Source organism: Carassius auratus, chromosome 2, assembly GCF_003368295.1.
Source record: "Carassius auratus strain Wakin chromosome 2, ASM336829v1, whole genome shotgun sequence".
NCBI classification, from domain to species: Eukaryota; Metazoa; Chordata; class Actinopteri; order Cypriniformes; family Cyprinidae; genus Carassius; species Carassius auratus.
Window position 1 is genome coordinate 14,092,541 of NC_039244.1, and position 20,302 is coordinate 14,112,842.

The 20,302-nt window shown below is 37.3% G+C and overlaps 1 protein-coding gene across 1 annotated transcript; it reads right to left on the reverse strand.

Moving 5' to 3' along the window:
- Window positions 1–7,962: 7,962 nt before the first annotated feature.
- Window positions 7,963–19,983, reverse strand: oxsr1a (oxidative stress responsive kinase 1a). The gene is made up of 18 exons (XM_026285074.1): window positions 19,721–19,983; window positions 18,139–18,251; window positions 16,878–16,986; window positions 16,623–16,764; window positions 16,457–16,512; window positions 15,969–16,078; window positions 15,758–15,859; window positions 13,206–13,339; window positions 13,053–13,101; window positions 12,463–12,528; window positions 12,259–12,381; window positions 12,119–12,157; window positions 11,923–12,036; window positions 11,747–11,814; window positions 9,860–9,912; window positions 9,703–9,771; window positions 9,546–9,610; window positions 7,963–9,465 (listed from the first exon to the last, which is right to left on the reverse strand). The coding sequence occupies exons 1-18, from the start codon at window positions 19,788–19,790 to the stop codon at window positions 9,391–9,393; spliced, it is 1,557 nt and encodes a 518-aa protein (XP_026140859.1). The 5' UTR covers window positions 19,791–19,983; the 3' UTR covers window positions 7,963–9,390.
- Window positions 19,984–20,302: the final 319 nt, after the last annotated feature.

A 20,302-nucleotide genomic window follows, 5' to 3' on the forward strand; every position in this document is an offset into this window, starting at 1 on the left:
CTGCAAAGACACAGCGGCGATCAATTTAAAAGTCATTACACCAGGAACAAGCTTAGAATTAGTTGGCCAACAGAAAACAAGGGGACCGGACGTAGCCCTGTATCACAAAATACTTCCTCAGCCTCAAGAAGTATAAAAGACTGGTCAGATCACAACAATTCTTTTGCAAGAAGCTCCAGAAATGCTCTTGAACAGAAAAGGTTTAATTCTGGGCTGGATGAAATGGACAAATCAGTTAAGCTGCCAACTCGGATTTATGAGAAGACAAACACATACACCTCTCCCTTCACAATAAAAGGTGGGTTTAATAAAACACTACATTCAGAGGATGTTTATACACCACATCCAAGAGGTTCAAAAACATTAGAAGAGACTGCAGATATATCTGGAACACGAAGCAAAGTTTCAAAAGGTGGGGAAGTAACAAGCAAAGGCTTCAATTCTGTTACATAAACACCAGGTTCTGTGAAAGAACACAATTTGGCTGAAGATGGGAAAGTTGATAGCCCAACGGAAATAAAAAAGTCTGTCTGGTTTCATTTCAATTTAATTGTAGACAAGGAAGATAACACAGAAATCACCAGTGAAGGAGCTAAAAGCTCTACTGAGGCTTTTGTTGAACATGCAGTTGTCAATGGTAATGTAAAGAGAGAAATGACAACTTTTGAATCAGGAGTAGAAATAGAGGAATCGACTGTGGAATGTTTAATTGACACAACGCACAATCCATATGGGCATGATTCTGTCGAACATCCAAAAGCTTTAGAGGAAACAAATGCAGGATACTTTTCTTCCAAATACAGGAATACAGGAAAAACAACATGATACAAAAACAAATGCAGATGAGGCAAATACAGTACAAGTGAGATGGAAACAATCCTGAATCTTGATGAACTGCAAGTAAATGAAGTCACAGCATGTGGTAAGGAAACATTCAAACCAGGTAGTGAATCATGTGATTTGGAGCAGGTTGCAGAGATGAAGAAAGAGGTGGTTATTGAAAGTAATGCCAAGTCTGTAACCGCCAAAAATCGAGATATGATTAAGGTTGAATCTAAAGACCCTGACTTGTTGGATATGCCTCCAAAATCCGATAATAAAAGCAACACGAAGGTGGCTGACAAAAAGTCCATGGATAAAGGGAATAAAGGGTCTTGGTCTAAAGGTAAAAGCCCTCTTTCCAAACTCTTCACATCTGGTCCAAGTAGGAAAGAGAACCAGTGTGACAAAAAAGGAAAGCAAAAGATCCAATATAAAACCTAGAAATTTACTGGGCAGACTCTTTTCATCCTCTGAAATAGAGTCAGAAATAACGAAAACGCCAGATATCAAGATAGAACTTACATGTGAGAAGGAGCCAGAGACAACTGGAGGGACAGAATATGACACTGCATTGATTCAAGAAAATGTTTGTTTATATCTTCCTCTGACTGAGCCCACCTGTCTAGATACACCTCAAGAGCCCATAGAACCAAGACAAAACCAACTAAGTGATGCTGCAGAAGAACTTAATCCAACAGAGGGCCTTGAAAAACCCATTTTATTGCTTAATGGATACTCTGGTGATGACACGGTGCCATCAACAGATCTAGAGTCAGTTTAACAAAACAAGCCCGCTTCTGTTGGTTTTTGGAAGATTGATAGAAATGAGGCTCTTATTTCTTCACAAGGACACATTCATGTAATTCTCACCTCTCAAGACTCTTCAAAACCAGCTGATCTTGAAGAGAGCCTGAACTCCTCTTTGCCTCAGAATGAAGATACAACAGGTTTTCTTGATTCATCTGATGCATTTACATCTCAAATTACTCTAACTCTAACAGAGATGTTGTGGCTTTATCAGGTTCAGATATATGTGATTAAACACACAGTGGCAAATTGACAGACATTATGGATTTGGAAACACCATCAGTGCAAGCTCATTTATTCAAGAAGAGCCATTAGGAGCTCAAAAAGATAGTGAAGATACAACATTAAGCCCTTTTAAAATTTCAGTCAAACCACTCTCGATATCCTTTGTTCATCAGAATCAAATATTGAGGTAATCTCAGATGGTTTTGGAAACATCCTGACTGAAGTCAATAAAAAGCAAGCCAGTGTTTCCTCAGAAATTACTGACGTTCCCTTTGGTATGAACAATGTACAAGGCCAAACAATGGATATCTCTAGAGGAGACAAAATGTTCACGGTCTCTGGTCTAACGTCCAATAATAATTTGTTTGATACTATGAATAAAATGCAAGAGTCAAAGTCAAAACCATTTTGAGGGAATTGCAGATGGTCAACCGACACCAAATAAAGGAATATTTGACTTGATAAGTTCTGAAGGTAACCCATCAATACTATCCGGTACTTCATATGTCTTTGAACAGAAAAGCCCTGACCTTGAACAGGCAAATCTATTTCAAAGTGAGGTTAATGATGTTTTCGATATTAAAGGCAATCAATCAACATCCAATGTGCCTGATCAAAACCTTTATGACCAAGAGCTAAGTGAGTCATCTCAAACAGATGCTTTAGATTTCTTTGGCTCTGAGAATGTTCCATCTACAGCTGCATTCGGTCACATGAGTGCTGATCCTTTCCCAAATTACATCTTTGCAAGTGTTAGTGACAACACAAGCACAGATACATTCAGTGTGGAAACAACGCAAAGAACAGCAAACCCATTTGATGATTTCTCTGGGTTAGAGGTTCAAGGTGAGGCTGCAGAGACACAAGCGAGCAACTTCTTTCCAGATGACATATTCTCATCATATCTTCACAGCCAGCACAGGACACTTCCACCCTGCTTGATCCAACAAACAATGATAATGCTGCGCTGCCACAAAAGCCTCAAAATGACTAGATGTCGGACTTTTAGGGGTAGTGTTGTTGCCATTGTTCAAAGATTCAAATCGTACATTATGTAATACTATGGAGTTATTTTGCTTTGCCCTTGCTGGACAATTCATAAATTTTATTGTAGACACTTTTTCGACTAATTAAGTAAGTAACTTTCATGTTTATGTTGATCACGCATAAACAGAATAATAACATATCATTAGCCACAATCTTCCAAGATTTTAAGAACTTATAACTTGGTTGCTCTGATGTCTTCACAATCACCAGGTTCTGGATTAGTCATTGTTGGTCGCCTTTTGAGAAACAGAGGGATAGTTTTATTTTCCCATAACAAAAACACAAATTTTGTAATCAATATCTAAGACAAGACTTAATGTGAAACTTGGGTATTAAAGAAATGAAAGAATAAATAAATGAACTTATTTTAAGAAAAGGAAATGCAAAAAATCACTTTAATCAGCAGAATTTCACTAAATGTAACTATTTTTACAAGTAACATAAAAACTTTGTAAAGTGCATGTACCTCTTGCCCTCTGCCTCCTCTGTTGAACCAGGCAGCTCAGTGCGTCTGGTCACAGGCAGCAGGAAGGCCATTATCCCACTCACAAGTGCCAGGCTGCCAAATACCATAGTGGGAATAGTTTAATGATAGATCTCCAGCAGGTTCACCACAGGAGACAACATACTTGAAGCCCATGTTGCAGTGGAGCTCAAACCCGTGGCTGGCTGACTGGAAATCAACAAGCAGATTATTACATAACTGCATTAAAAACAACAGTCTTATTCATACCAGTAGAAAATAACACAGACTCATGCTTACCAAATGGAGGTGGGGAACAGTTCTTAAATATAAACATTGCAAATACTGCCTGCCCTGTTCATAAGAAACCTTCCACATGTGGCAAGATCAGTGACGGCGATGTAATTACCTTAACAAGGGCATCACATGTTTAAGTGCTGATTCTTTGCACATTATAGAGTGTTAAATATGGAAAAGGTTTTACTTTGTGGAACTACAAAAGTCAGTCTGTAGAAAGAGAGAGAGAGTCTCCTACTATGAGGACACCTTCCTTCCAGACGTTTCCAAAGACCACATGCAGAGGAAACAGACAGAAATCTGAGAGAGGCCGAATAGGAGTGGATTGAGAAATAATATAAAGGCCGAACTTACCCACATCTGGAGTTTAAACAACACATAGGGCCAATCGAGTTTAGATATGACCTTTGAAAGTTCAGAATAAAACTCATTCCAAGCAAAATAAATAAATAAATTCTCAGAGAATTGATGCATATAAAAGTTCAGAAATATATTTTCTGACTCAGGCTGCATAGGATCTCTGAGCGACTTCAATCCAATCGGTGGCTACAGCGAGGATGAAAACATTGTGATAAATGGAATTATGATGAAAATACAGCTATTCTGTGTGTTAGAGTCACATATATAGCCCATATAGTCTTACCCAAGACCTATCAACTGATTTGTTGATGACACAAAACGAAAGTTTAAAAAGGTTCAATGTATTTTCTTGTAAGTTCAAGTCAAGTCTGCTTTATTGACAATTCTTCCACATATACAGTACATACAGAGAATTGAAATTGTGTTGCTCTCAGACCCATAACAGCAATGGTGGTAATACCCTGTTAATGAGTTAATGAGCTATCTGATATTTTATATTGAATATGTAGTCTACTGATAGCCAGGATGATTTAAAGGTTGAAAAAAATCAATTGTGTATCATACCAAGAATTATGCTGTTGATATGAAATATCAAAGAGCAACACCGAAAATGCAAGATACACAAAAAAGTTAGGAGAGAGACTAGTCATGACTGTGAATATTATGAGCACCAGAGGTATCCGTGTAACTCGCTTACGGACCAAAGCTTGAGAGAAAGAGAGAGAGAGAGAGAGAATCAAATATATATATATATATATATATATTACTGGAAAGCAGTATTGATAATTAAATATTTTTTTATTAATCTAAGTATATGTATAAGATCAAAAAACACTACTACTTTTAGTAACCAACAATATTGTTATTTAAGGGCAGCTGTGGCACAAACCTTACATTACTTGTTTGTGGATGATATATGTGTGTGTGGGGGGGGGGGGGGGGTGAGTATTTAGTCAGCCACCAATTGTGCAAGTTCTCCCATTTAAAAAGATGAGAGAGGCCTGTAATTGTCATCATAGGTACACTTCAACTATAAGAGACAAAATGTAAAAAGAAATTCAGAAAATCACATTGTAGGAATTTTAATGAATTTATTTGCAAATTAAGGGGGGAAATAAGTATTTGGTCAATAACAAAAGTTTCTCTCAATACTTTTATATATACCCTTTGTTGGCGATGACAGAGGTTTTCACACACTGTTGCTGGTATTTTGGCCCATTCCTCCATGCAGATCTCCAGAGCAGTGATGTTTTTGGGCAACACAGACTTTCAACTCCCTCCAAAGATTTTCTATGGGCTTGAGATCTGGATACTGGCTAGGCCACTCCAGGACCTTGAAATGCTTCTTATGAAACCACTTCTTCATTACCCAGGCGGTGTGTTTGGGATCATTGTCAAGCTGAAAGACCCAGCCATGTTTCATCTTCATGGCCCTTGCTGATGGAAGGAGGTTTCCACTCAAAATCTCACCATACACTGCCCCATTCATTCTTTCCTTTACACAGATCAGTGGTCCAGGTCCCTTTGCAGAAAAACAGCCCCAAAGCATGATGTTTCCACCCTCATGCTTCACAGTAGGTATGGTGTTCTTTGGATGCAACTCAGCATTCTTTCTCCTCCAAACACGACAAGTTGAGTTTTTACCAAAAAGTTCTATTTTGGTTTCATCTGACCATATGACATTGTCCCAATCCTCTTCTGGATCATCCAAGCAAACTTCAGACATGTACTGGCTTAACCAGGGGTACACGTCTCGCACAGCAGGATTCAAGTCCCTGGCGGCGTAGTGTGTTACTGATGGTAGCGTTTGTCACTTTGGTCCCAGCTCTCTGCGGGTCATTCACTAGGTCACCCTGTGTGGTTCTGAGATTTTTGCTCACCGTTCTTGTGGTCATTTTGACCCCACGGGGTGAGATCTTGTGTGGAGCCCCAGATCGAGGGAGATTATCATTGGTCTTGTATGTCTTCCATTTCCTAATAATTGCTCCCACAGTTGATTTCTTCATACCAAGCTGCTTACCTATTGCAGATTCAGTCTTCCCAGCCTGGTGCAGGTCTACAATTTTGTTTCTGGTGTCTTTTGACAGTATAGCTAATATAGTATAACACTTTATTTTATGATTGCACACAAAACAGTGAAATACATCTAGATTTAAAGTTTTTAATACGACACCAAAGAGAACTTGAGTAGTACTTAAAAAGTATAAAAAATAAATAGTGCTGAAGACACCACGTGTAATGTGCAACAACAACATAATAACAGTAGAAGTGCTACAAAGAAGACCGTTATGGATCATGAAGCACTTCAACATCATTACACAATTCATTATAGACAAGTCTGCAGTGAAAGTGTCAATTTCATTCTTTATTGATTATTATTAAAAATAATTGGGTACACATGCACTGAAAATCCCAAAAAGTGAAATACAGTGTTCTACTATTGTCCTTAACACACCATACCGAGAGTGATGGTAATACCTCCATTGCTGTTATGTCATGACAATTAAGTTCAATAAGATGAAAACATGATTTTTTTAAGAATAAAAAAAAAAAAGAAAGCTTTGAACTGAAAACACTTCAATATTCAACTAAAATGCAGCAAATCCCTCTTTTTGCTTGTGAAACCGTCAGCCTTCCAAACCGCTGACAGAACGGTGGAATGATCTCAACACACAAACATCACCACACAGAAACAGGAGCATGTAGAGATCAACAAGATCTGGTGTGTCAATCTGAAGACAAATCATCTTAATTCTTTTATCTTATTTAATAAGTATTTTTTTTTTAGGGATTTCTACGAATGAGAAACAATATTATGATTTTCAAAGTGCTCCGTTGAACTACTTCCATTAAGTTCCAGAAAAGGACTAGCCAGCCACTTGTGCACGCGTGAAAAATTCATTATCACTAACATGGTGAGAAAGAGAACGAGACTTGAGGATTTGAAATGTTTTACAAGAAAAAAGGGGAAATATTTGAGGCTTTTGTTGAGGCTTTAGAAAATCATGACAGGGCCAACGACAATTTAGACCATCAAAGAAATGAAATTGTGTTTAGGCTTTGACCCAACAGTCTATTTAAAGTATCTGAAATGCATTTGTTATGCATTTAAACACACAAACTAACACAAAACTGACATTCCACATGCATTCCTTCTAAGAGTCTCACCAACCACTCCAACAATGACAAACAAAGACAGCAAGGCAGAAACTGAAATGGAGGAAAACAATAATAGCCCTCCACGGTTTACAAAGTAGAATTCAGATCACAAACTATTCTCAAGTCATGCTAAAGTAATCATTTAGGGAATACGTCTTCTTAGTAATGAAATGCTTTGAGCCAAGTGTTGTGTTTTTCAACTGTGAACACAAGAGAAGCCAACAAAAAGACATCAGACAAACCTGCACTCTCCATAGAAAGGCAAACTGTGAATGGTATATATACCGGTTATATTATACTTCTAAACAACACCAAATTGATTATTAACATGATTTCTTTCTTGATAGATGTCCCATCCACATTCGTTGTTGTATTCACAAAAATATATATATATATATATATATATATATATATATATATATATATATATATATATATATATATATATATATATATATATATATATATATATATAAAATAACAATAATAATAAAATAAATCAAGTCATTTGCACATACAAATGCAAAATAGCGAACGGATCACGGACCATCTTAAAAATGTACTGTTTGTTGGAAACCAAGGAGAGAAATAACTGGGAAAATTTAAAATGAAATGGAGTGTAGAGCCTCACTCAGAAGAATAAAAATAAAATAAAATAAACCTAAAAGTTGACAAAAACAGTGACATTATGTTTTTAAAAGGTAAAAAAATACCAGTTGCTCGTGAACACATTTTCTGCCAATATAACATGGAATCAGACATCAGTCTACAGCGGAGACAGATGACATTAAGAAAAATGTATTGAACTTAAATATTTACAAAGACACAAACAGGCCATGAAATTCAAACTATTGCCAATATTACTTGGACATGGGATGAGTCCTAAAGTCACTTTACTTCTGTTTCTTGCTGGTCAGTGAGTCCCATGCTTCACTGGTCTTCACTTCATTAACAGTGCTTGCAAGGCTGGCAATGTATTGCAAGTCATATTTTTCCTTTTTTCTACACATCTACTTGCACTGAGTTCCACGTAAAGACGAGCTTATAGATTGAGAACTTTAAAAAAGCGTTTAAAATCTCCCGTTGAACAACAGAATATTGAGAATTCAAAACGTTACTGAGTGATTTTACCAAAATGTTCATGCTAATCATTTGCTGCCTTGCAAGCATTGGAATTTCCTTCAAAGAAATCATAAAAATAAAAAATAATAAAATCTAGTTCCGTAACACTATCCAAACAGCTGCAACTGTACTTCACAAGATATGCATATAAATGAAACTTATAACATTATGCTCAATCAACAAAATTGAATTTACCTCTTTCCAATATTAAGTGAAATGCACAACTTACAAAGAAATAAAATTGTTTTCTGATACAACAGCATAAACATTTTAAGAAAGATGTCAATTTGATGAGAACTCTCAAATTCTTCTTGTTCATGTTTTTTTTTAACAAGCTCAATATCTCATTTCATCTTTTTCTTTCTCCTCCTGTTTTCCTGCTAAAGAGCTGGCAAAATTAAGTGAGAGCAAAATGATCAGCATATCTTAAGTTACAAATCATTCATGCAGTCTGGCATCAGCCCATGCAAAACGATGGGAATCTATCCCGATAGTGAGAAAGCAGCTGAAACGTGTAAATGTGAGGTGCAGTGCACAGGTGAAACATGTCTGACGGGGTTGTGGGTAAAACCATACAATATTTGTCACTACAAAAAGACAGACCATTTTACAGAGTGATGTACTGAACAGTTGACTTTACAGCTGTGCCAACATGCACCCTTAAATGCTATTGAATGACGACCCTCCCTCCCCTCCACAGCTGAAAGCACACACAGTAACTCATTCATTTCACAGATGAGATCCACAGCTACTGTCTACCTACAGTTGTAAATTCAGTAGTACTATCCAAAGTAAGGCATTCTTTTGACATCTACCAGTATTAGGAGTTGGTTCAGATTGTGCAAATGTTTAAAGCAACAGAGAAAACAAAACGTACATGAATACTGTAAACATCTGAAGTGCGCTCCTATGAAGAACTCGGATGCAGTCCTATTCGACATTTGTTAATCCTATGTGGTGTCGGGTTCCTTCTGTCTCTTTGGCAGTAGTGGTTTCTTTAGGCCAATGAAAGCATTTACAATGCACTGTTGTGCAAACAATTGTTTTTTTTTTGTTGTTGTTTTTTCGTTGCTGGTAATACTTTGTTTTTAACTTATACTCAGCTGAGCGAATCCCATTAGTTTAATGTCGTCTGGAATCTCAGAGCTGTCCACTCCCGAAGCCTAAACAGAAGAAAGGCCAAATATAAAACAACACCTCCGATGAGCAACCGACCGCTGCATCACATCATCTAATAACTTACCAGCTTGAAAGTGACATTTTTGTGGGTTTGTGGATCATCAACGATTTTCTGCAAATTGGCTGCAACTAAAAAAAAAATTATAGAAGTTAGAAACACTAATTATTGTTTATCTTTTTAGTGTCAAGCAACAATTGTGTTTTTATCTTGACAAACTCACCAATGACTAAGTCTCTCCCATCCACCAGTCCTGCAGAAACAAGCTCCTGAGACACTCCATCCGCTGTGTCTGCACACAGAAGACATTCAATTAAACACATTTTACAAGCGTTGTGATTGAGATTGAGTTAGTCAATCGAACAGTAAACTGCACAAACCTCTCCCAGGCATGAACTCAAATCTGATATCGTTCAACTCTTTCTTTGTATTCCTGTTGTTAAAAAAAGAAAGGGAAAAAGTTTAAGAAATGACGTTATCAGAAGGCATTCTGATTATTGCAGAACTGTAAGGACCAGTGTTATTTAACATACTAATATTGTATTTATTCATATTTTGAATTGGTTGCTATTTTTGGATTTCATTTTAATCTTAATGTTTTGATAATTTTTAAATAAATAAAAAAAAAATAATAAAAGTTTTTATCCAAAGCGACTTACATTGCATTCAGGCTAACAATTTTCTCCTAACATGTGTTCCCTGGGAATTGAACCCCCAACCTTGCGCTTGCAAACGCAATGCTCTACCACTTGAGCTACAGGAACACTAATAACACTTAAGAATAATGTATGTGCTTTTGCCATTTTTATTCATTTAATTTAATATTTAAATTTATAGATTCTTATTCATTTTAATACTTCCATTATTTTAGTTAGTATGCAACATTTCTGATTTACCTTTAAGTTTTTCATATTCTATATAATGATTTGTAATAGTTTGAGTCAACAATAACAACCTTGTAAAGCCCAGGCTTTCAACCCTGCACATTTACATCACTCTAAAAACCTGACATTTAACCTGAAATATTTGTATTGTCATTGAAAAGAGGGAATTATATCAGTTTAACCCAAAAAATCCTACTATTACTGTAATGCCGCGTTTCCACCAAAATTACCCGGAACATTAGTACCAGGAACTTTTTTTCCCAGGAACTTTTTTCCCTCCAGACCTGTTGCTTTCTGCGTTTCCACCGCGGTGTAAAGTACCGGGAAGATTAGGCAAATAGACTGTTGACGTAAGTCTGCGCGCACAGAGTACCCTGATTTTGGAAGTGCATTCGACTCGGGAGCGTGATGTCCGCGACGACGCGAATCCGGTAAATCGGTAAACAGCAGCGTACTTGATAACTTCAGTCAGCTGACCATGGTTACTGCAACTTTCCTTTCTGTATATTTACAATAAAAGGAAATAGAATATCAAATACCACTGCCTCCTTTTGTTTTCATTTAAACATAGTAACAGCTGCAGAAATGTACTTAGTTCAGGGATATGTGTAACATTATATACAGCCATTATAATGAAACGAAATATTATATAGATTTGCCTTTTTTATTTTAATTTTAACATATAGATAAATTGAATACAGACCAAAGAAAACCTGTTAGATTTACGCCGCAGCTGAATTATATTTTATGTTTAACCACTAAAGAGACATCAGAGCCAGCGGCACATATCAGAAGGTCTATCCAGGGGGGGCTGCTTCTGGTCGGATGGATGATCACTGAGCTCCCGCTGATCGAGTGGAGCTCACCGTCTCCGAGATTGACGAAACACATTTTTAAATAGGCGATGTCTTTATAAATACACCACAGATTTGAGTTTTAAACAACTACATTTCATAACACAATAACAGTAATATTTTGAAAATGTTGATCCGAATAAATGGTGGTTGAACTCAACCAATGCTGCGTGAATTCAACCAATCAGCATGTTTAGCACCAAAGTCCCGCCCCTGAAAGTTCGGGAACTTTGAAAAAGTACCACCTCGCCATTTTTTTACCCGGAACTTTATTTAGTTACTGGTTCCTGCGGTGGAAACACACAGAGTACCTGGCCAAAGTCCCCTAGTTCCTGGGTAAAGTTCCTGCGGTGGAAACGCGGCATAAGTTACTGGGATCAGTGCTTGCGTTTTTAAAAAGAATGTGAATGGGCTTAGGGTGAGCTAAAGCAACCCTGTGGAACAACTGTACTAACTGGCCTCAACTCTATGGTTAACCCTTAACTACTGGATCCATTTGGTTCACTAAAGTCACTAAAAAGGGAAGTACCTTAATCTTAGTACAAGGCTGATGGGGATTTTGCCTGACTCCTGCCCTGTTGTAGTAGGTCCACCGGCCTGTAGGGAGATACATTTTAAAAAGATTTAAAATCAAACCTAAATTATGAACCAAGTCCACTTGTTGGTCATTCTCACTGATGATACGGTCTTCACAGCAGAGCTCACCTGGGAGCCTGGAGAGGACGCTGATATTGTGGCAGTATCATCTGCAGCGTGTGGCACTTCAGACTGTCCTGCAGCTGCTGGCTGAAGGAAGCTTGATGGATCTGCCGGAAAAATCTTTGAAAAAGGCAGAAACAAGGTTTTCTTAAGAATGGCTTAAAGGTTATTCAGAAAGTAGGAAATGGAACTGAACTCCCACCTCTGCATTTGGTACAGCCTCCTCTTTTACTCTTGGTGACTAAAAAAAGACAATTGAAAGACTTCAGAAAATGCTTTATATAAATCCACAGACTAGAACAAAACAGACATTACGTAACGTCATAGCAGATGATTGTGTACCCGTAAAGCGGCTACCGCTGCCTTTCCTTCCTCACTCTCCAAGTCCAGCTCATCATCACTCCATTCCCACTCTCCATCCTCAGTCTTGTGCAGTCGACCGCTGGAGCCTGGAACCCTCCGCACCTATTTATGCAAACAACCAAATTCTTGAAGAACAACTACAAACACTTCTGTATGATATTTGTCAGTAAATTTGACACCCACCTTCCTTGATCTCTCTCCTATTGTTGGCGCCCTGTCCAGCAGTTTTTCTTTCAAGTATTCATTGTTCTGTGAAGGAATTGTGGGAAATATAATTCTAATTTCATAGTAAGCTACAAGCCAGCAGTGAACAAATGTATTGCATATTTAAAATAAGTTAAATATAATCATTACGAATAATTCCACAAATGTAAGATTTTGGTTAAAACTGTGAGATTGAGATTAATACTATACTAATAATACATTTGAGACAATAAGTACAGACAGCATCCTCTATAGGTCGTAATGCAGCACTCTAGTGCTGTACAGGCCTCTTTGTTTACACACTAGAAATTAAAGTCTGCTGAGGCAGCATTGCATTTGTTACAATACTGTATCCCATGAGCAGGAAATGGCCTTTAGAAACTCTAATCCGGAGTATTTGTTACAGTAAAGCAGCTATGTTGGACCAGTGGTCTGGAAATGTTTAGGCAACAATGTTGTAGCCAAACTAAATAATTTGGCAGCAATTACGTAAAACTGACTGCACATTTGTGCACTTAGATTACCAGTAAATGAATATTCTTTTACAATTTTGGGTTACAGTATCTCACCTTGGCTTTTGTGAAGAACTTGTGTTTTAAAAGTTCAGCAGCTGTAGGCCTGTTAAATAGCACTGAATATTAATAATATGTCTCAACGTCATAACATCATAATAGAAGATTCCACACACAGAGTCAGTGAACTTTAGAAAACAATCGCACTACCGTTTTTCTGGATCCTTCTGGAGGCACAAGGAGATCATCTTCCGAAAAGATTTGCCGTATTTTTTAACCATCTCTTTATCTGTAACTCCAGTCTCTAGACAAGGAGGGTCATTCTGCAGGGTTAACATTAGGACCTAAACCAAAAAAAAAGGGAGGAATACGAAAAAGAAAGACCCAGACACATCATTAGTGTGGAAAAAGTACAGACAAAAACATTAAGCAACCAGAGGCTCCGTGAATTGAACGATTATTGCAATAGAGTGACTCATTTTTGAAGGCCAACCCAGAAGTTAGATTTACCCTGGGCCCCTTTGGCAAAAAGCAAATAGGATTTTTCCATTAGCTTTTGGATTATTGCAGAAAATAAGTCACTGTGACAAACAAAAGTTCATGATTCCTACACATTTCTTGCATAAAGTTGTAGATTTTATAGATTATGAAATAAAGTTCGGCAGAAGTAAAAAGTTGAAGTTAGGTTACAAACAAACAACACTGTGGCTCCATGACTTCAACGTCAGCACCACTAAGCTTCTGACAAATCTTTTAATCTTTATTTAAAATCTATAAGCTGCAATGTTCGAGTTAGAATAGTTTGCAAGAGCAGGAATACAAACACAACAAGGCTGTAAAATAGGACTAGTGAGTAGTAGAGATGGGTATCGAGGACCGTAATTTTTTGGACCGGTACATAACTGGGTCGACACCGGAGTGCCGATAAGCTTCAGGACAAACAATACTGTTATCGATACTTGCGTTGTTTTATCTCTGTATACTTCAATGTTAATGATGAATTAGAAGCTGCTGCTTGTCATTTCCCTTCACTGAAATATGTGGCCGACGTTTGCTCGACGTGCGAGTGATATCCACACACATGTGCTGTGTGTGTGTGTGTGTGTGTGTATGACGCGTGCAGTCAGTCATCGCGGCAAGAGTGAAACATTTCGAAAGTGTGGCCTTTCGTTACAAAACTAAGCGACACCAGCAATATATGCAGAAGTGTAATAGTGAACGAAGGAGATAACACAAGTAATATAATGAAACATTTACTAACAAAATACAACATCTACCTCCAGCAATGCGCTGTATTATGTCTCGCGGCTCTAGCTCCAACTCGCGAGACACATTCACATCAAATGTCTATTCAACGGTAGAGTTACACTCACGAGACACTGCACTTATTTGCAATCACAAAAGTACATTATTTGCGTGTGTTTTAAGCGTTTTATTCGTGTGCTGTTCTAACGTGCTTATTCAGAGCGTGTCCACCCGAGGCGTCCATACACTAAAATGCCGGTCAAACAGCACCTGATAACTTAAGTTATATTAGTTATTGTCTGTACTATAACTGTCTAAAATACACAAGGTTTACATATAAACAGTTAATTATGCATAAATTAAAATTGTTTAGTTAAGAACTATTTCTTTAACCCTCTGGAGTCTAAGGGTATTTTTGGGGCCTCGAGAAGTTTTGTCATGCCCTGACGTATGCTTTTTTCAGTTTCTTATACACATCTAAATGGCTAAAGTCTAATCTCACTGTAATCAGCACAAACTGGGATATAATAATATGTGAGCAGCATGTATGTACATGATTGTGTTTTTGAGAAAAAAAACGAAAATAAAACGGACATTGCGTTGTTTTCATATGAAGTACTTTATCACAGAATATTTGTTTTCAGTAGTTTTAGATAAAAGTAGACATGTCAGGCTTTCTATAGATATCTCTCTCATGTCTCTTCGTTAAGTATTCACTGAGTTACAGTTCATTTTAATGACGCGTTTCTAAATGAAGATCAGCGCAAAGGCTGCAGACAGCACACCTTCTTTGTTATCTTTATTTTATAAATGCACAAAGTTTTGATGTTTTTATGTCTGTATACAAAAAAGTAGACCCTTTACAGATTCGATTGATGTATTGCTCTTATCTGTACAATCAAATCTGAAAGTGTAATTTAAGTTCTTTTCAGGGTTATCAGGAGAAAATGCCTCATAATGCGTCTCATAATCAACTCCAGAGGGTTAATGTCAATAAAATAAAACACAAAGAGAAAAATAACTCACTGCTCTTGATTGAAGAACATTAATACAGTTGCTAAAGTTCAGCATTAATAATATAACTTGAAATTTTTAACAACGTCATATCTTTTTGCACCAAATTGTATCGATAACAGTACTGATAACAGTATCGGTATCAATAAAATGTAAACGATGACCATCCCTAAGGAGTAGGTAAGGTAATGTCCTCGACAACATCCGTGGTCCTATTTAGCTACTTGTTAACAACCACATTTTTCAAAAAAAGATTGAGGTATTACTGATGTATTTTATGAAGCATAAAACATGAATTTGAGTTTGTGTTAACTACCAATCTTATTAGGCATTTAACCAAAAACCCATTAAAAACACCCACTGACTTTAGGGCCATGGAATCAGAAGTGCAAAATGCCAACTCATTTCCAGATTTTCAGATCATTCTTGCATCACTCTATTGGCAGGTTTCATCGCAGACTCTCCGTGAACTGAAAACAAACAGTGACTTGCTGGCTGCTTACCTTCATTGGAGGATATTTGTGATATGGAGCAGCCCCGGTTGCCAGCTCAATAGCCGTAATCCCAAAACTCCAGATATCAGCTTTGAAATCATAACCCCTAACCTGCGATTGACATTATAACACATTATAATAATCACATTCTGTAACAAAGCCATTCAGTTTCTAAGATACATGTAAAAGGCAAAGTAGGAACAGATAAGACAACACAAACCTGCTCCATCACCTCGGGCGCCATCCAGCATGGAGTTCCTACAAACGTCTTCCTCACTTTGTTTCTAGTCATGTCTCCACCAGTTGCTAAAAAGGCACTAACACCAAAGTCTTCGGGGAGAAAAGCAGACATCAAAACTATCAATCATCTGACCCAAGATCACTGCAAGTGTTGGCATTACATACTTTTCATGTCAAGCCACCTATGATCAAATAAAAACCTTCCTAGTCCAGAAAATGTGCATCTAAAGGCCATTCAAAGTCTATGAAAGCAAACAGAATTATATTGCCTCTTTTCCGCTATAACATATTAATGTTTAACATTCTGCTTAAAGTACATACACAATGAAGGCGACCAAATATTAGATCTAAAGAATATTTTGCATTCCTTAAAAAAAAAAAAAAACTGTCATTTTAAACCCTTATATTAAGCTAATTAACTGTCAATAATCAAAAGACAAAAATAATGCATTGACAGTGGAACTCCACCTGCAATTTGAACAGAGCCGTCTTCTCCTAAAAGAATATTTCCAGCCTTCACATCCCTTTACAGAGAGAAGCACAGGTCAGTGTATTGCTCAGTGACTCAAAATTAAGAATGAAAATGAAGCACATATGAATCTAATTATAGACAGGCACCAAACCATCCATATACCTGTGAATCTGACCATTTTTGTGCAGATAATCGAGACCTTCTAGCACTTCTTTTAGTATGCTGGCAATGCTGGCCTCATCCATGACGCCAGATTTGTGCTCCCCTTTGGAAATGATGTACTTAATGAAATCAAGAACTGAGCCTGAAAACAGACATGAATGGGAAGATTTTGTATTATGTAGTACTTCTATTTCAGCAACTTCCTCTTTGTTATTGTTTATTCAAGACATGCTTTTAAACAAAGAACTAACTGACCACCGCTGAGCAACTTCATGACCAGCCAAAGCTCATCCTTGACCACAAAGGAGGTGTAATAAGACACAATATTTGGGTGATGGCACTGGCTCATTGCCTGGATCTCTTTCTAAAATAAATAAATAAGAGGAGGAAAGAAAATGTTAGAAAGCAGTAAATGTTTAAAGCTAAGCATAAGTTTCTAAAAGGCAATACTGTTAAGTAACTGCAAACAAAAGATACCATTCAGATCAATAGGAGTGCTCAACCATGGCTTTCTGGATCAAATTACTTCAAGATATGGCCATTCATGAGTTTTAAGCTACAGAACTGAAAGAGAAAACCCCAGACAATCGGTTTATATATATAATAGTTGAATCACAAACCAGAAAAGTCTTTCCCTGTGGCTGTGCCAGTTTAATCCTCCTCTGATTGACAGACATGTGGCTGGTTGCCTTGCACATGCCACGAGTTACATCATGACCCCGCCATTTGGCAAAAAGATCATTAACCAAGGGGAATGGGACAGACCCTAAGTCAGATGTAGAGTGCATATTTTCTAAAACTGAAATATTATCAGACAGTCAATATTTGTGCCTATAAATAGTGGAGCTTGTCTCAACCTTTGCAGTTTTCTTGCATGCTTGCAGAATAGCATAAACTAATTAAATTATTCAATTACCAAGAGATTCAACTAATGTTTTTTTGTTTGAAGAAACGTTCTTCAAACAAAAATAATAATAATGCACAGATTCTGTGTAGACAGAAAATTTGATTTTTAATTTGGAATATATACACACACATATACTAGGGGTGCTCCGATCACGATCGGCCGATTGTTATGCACATCTCGTCAGTAAAGCCGGTTTTCTAATCATTGGTTAATTCCATCAGGTGCGTGATTTCACATAGAGCAGCTGTTACTACACAGAGCCGTTGTTAACTGAGAAGATGCGCAAATCCACTTCATTTTCAGCATTTTTTGGCGCATCTTCTCAGTTAACAACGGCTCTGTGTAGTAACAGCTGCTCTATGTGAAATCACGCACCTGATGGAATTAACCACTGATTAGAGAACCGGCTTTACTGACTAGATGCGCATAACGATCGGCCGATCGTGATCAGAGCACCCCTAACATATACATACATGAAAACATTATGCCGCTAAAGAGAGCCAGTCAAAAAAACTACCATCATAAATAACCAGCTTAAGCAGAGACTCTGTCCTAATCAAACACCTTTAGGTAGTGTGTCTTATTTTATAAGCAGTAAGCAGACATTACCAGAAGCTCATCCATGCTGGTCTGGCATTTCTCAAGATTGATGCGTTTAATGGCCACCTTCTCTTTCCTGGGTTTACAATATGCTGCCTGGACCACAGCTGTTGCTCCACTCCCTATATAACAGCAGAAAAAGATTTTAAAAATTTTAATCCGATTTAGTCATTCAAACAAAAAAATCTGCATATGAAATAACACAGTACTAAGAAAAAAAACAAGAGATGATGGATGCAGAGGATTACAGTATTCTAAATCCATAGATGAAATTAAAATTGAAAGTGCATTCTTAGGGACAATTTTGACACTTCTTTTTTATTTTTGCAGATTTTATTTTTTAGGGGGGAATTTTCATATTTTACCCTCATTTGCTTTCATAAATCTATTTTATACTGGGTTCACAAAATGGTTACACTCAGGACCTTAAAGGGAAAAAATGTCCCCAATATAAATGCAATATTTAATCAAAGGGCAATTTAAGTAATACATTCTTTGTTAACAGGCTTTGATTGTGTTGTTACCCCCACTGGTTGAACTTTTTTTTGAATGATGTAGGAAATCACTATGTATGTCGTCATTGCGATGTGACAAGATACCAAAAAAATCTAGATCTCATGATCTATTCATCACGTAATGTTGGGCCCGTTTCAATCAAGACAACCTGCTCTAAAGATATCCAATTTACTATGGTTTATTTTTCTTACGCGAAGTTACAAAGCAAAACGTCAAAGGCCTCACGTGTATATAATTTATATTGGCAGAGCCTGATTACTCAAAAGAATTCACTTTTTGTAGTTAAGATCAGGACTGATGTTGGTTTAAAGTGTTAAAGATCTGAAAATGAATTAATTGGGGAATGGGAAAAACTTTCAAAAAGGGAAAAATTTATTATATAATAATAATATACATGTTTTATGACAGTTTTTTGACACTCACATTTGTGTCTTCTAAGGACCTCTGTGTAAGTTTTCTAAATAGACACAGAAGGGTTAACCATTAAAATGTCATGCTCGTTATTGTTCAGCGAATGGACTTCAGTTATAATAGGTCTTCATTTCATATGGTTCCACACTTCCTTTTACATGACAACTCCCCTCACCAAAGGGAGCTGAAAGACCAAACCCAAATGTGCAGGACAAGAAAATCAGCTCGGTTTATGATTTTATTAGTTAACTGGTTAGTTAAAGGGATCTCAATATACGTCAAACTTTAATCTAGATGACAGCCTATCTGCATGAACATTATATGAAGCAGCTTGTCACTAAACTAACTAGCAAGTTGTCAACTGTAACGGTTCTTAAACCCCCAAGCAGCCCATGTGTCATGTATAACATAATAACGCTATGAAATACCAAAATCCAACAGTAAATCAGACATTGTCCGCAATATTACAGTCTGCTGGTATGTCGGGTGGCTAGTTAGTTAGCATGGCTAACATAAACTGAACGCCTTTCAGATGCGATGGCTCAATTACCGATGGAGATCAGAAATAACACAGACCATTTGAGCCCCAGAGATCATAACAAAGATATCTTAATTTCCGTTATTCTATCACTGAGGTAATCTGACGTGTGATGGTTTAGCTCACCGATCACCTCCTGAAGCTCATAGTCATCCTTGTCGATGGACCAAGGGTGAGAGCTCGGGTCTTCGGACATGACTGCAGTCAGATCAAGACAACCGTACGCTACACTGCACGCTTACACGACAGCGAGCGCTAAAAAACGGACGATCTGGATTTAGGCTCGATGTGTTTATGCTGATTTTGTCGACCGCTCTCAGTCTCAACTGCCAAACTTTGCCAACAGAGATGGTGACCCCGCCTCAGGCGGAAAACGCTCTTCCTCGTGTCACAATTTTGGATGCGACCAAAATTATGCCACGTAACGCCACCTACCGGTCATGACTCAGAGTCACCCAGGAAGAATGCGTCATCAGTCACTCTGACCATTATTTAAAAATGAAAATTACTCTTTTAAATCGTAAGGGTTTGTTATTATACTGTTTTACTTCACATTAGTCCTTCTATGTAACTATTTACTGCACTTCAAAACAGAAAATAATGCTAAAGCAAAAAAGAGTCACTTGGTTGGTAATATTTGAAAATATTTAAAACATTTTTATACTATACTTTTACATGAAAAGTAAAATAAATAAATCAGTACAAAGT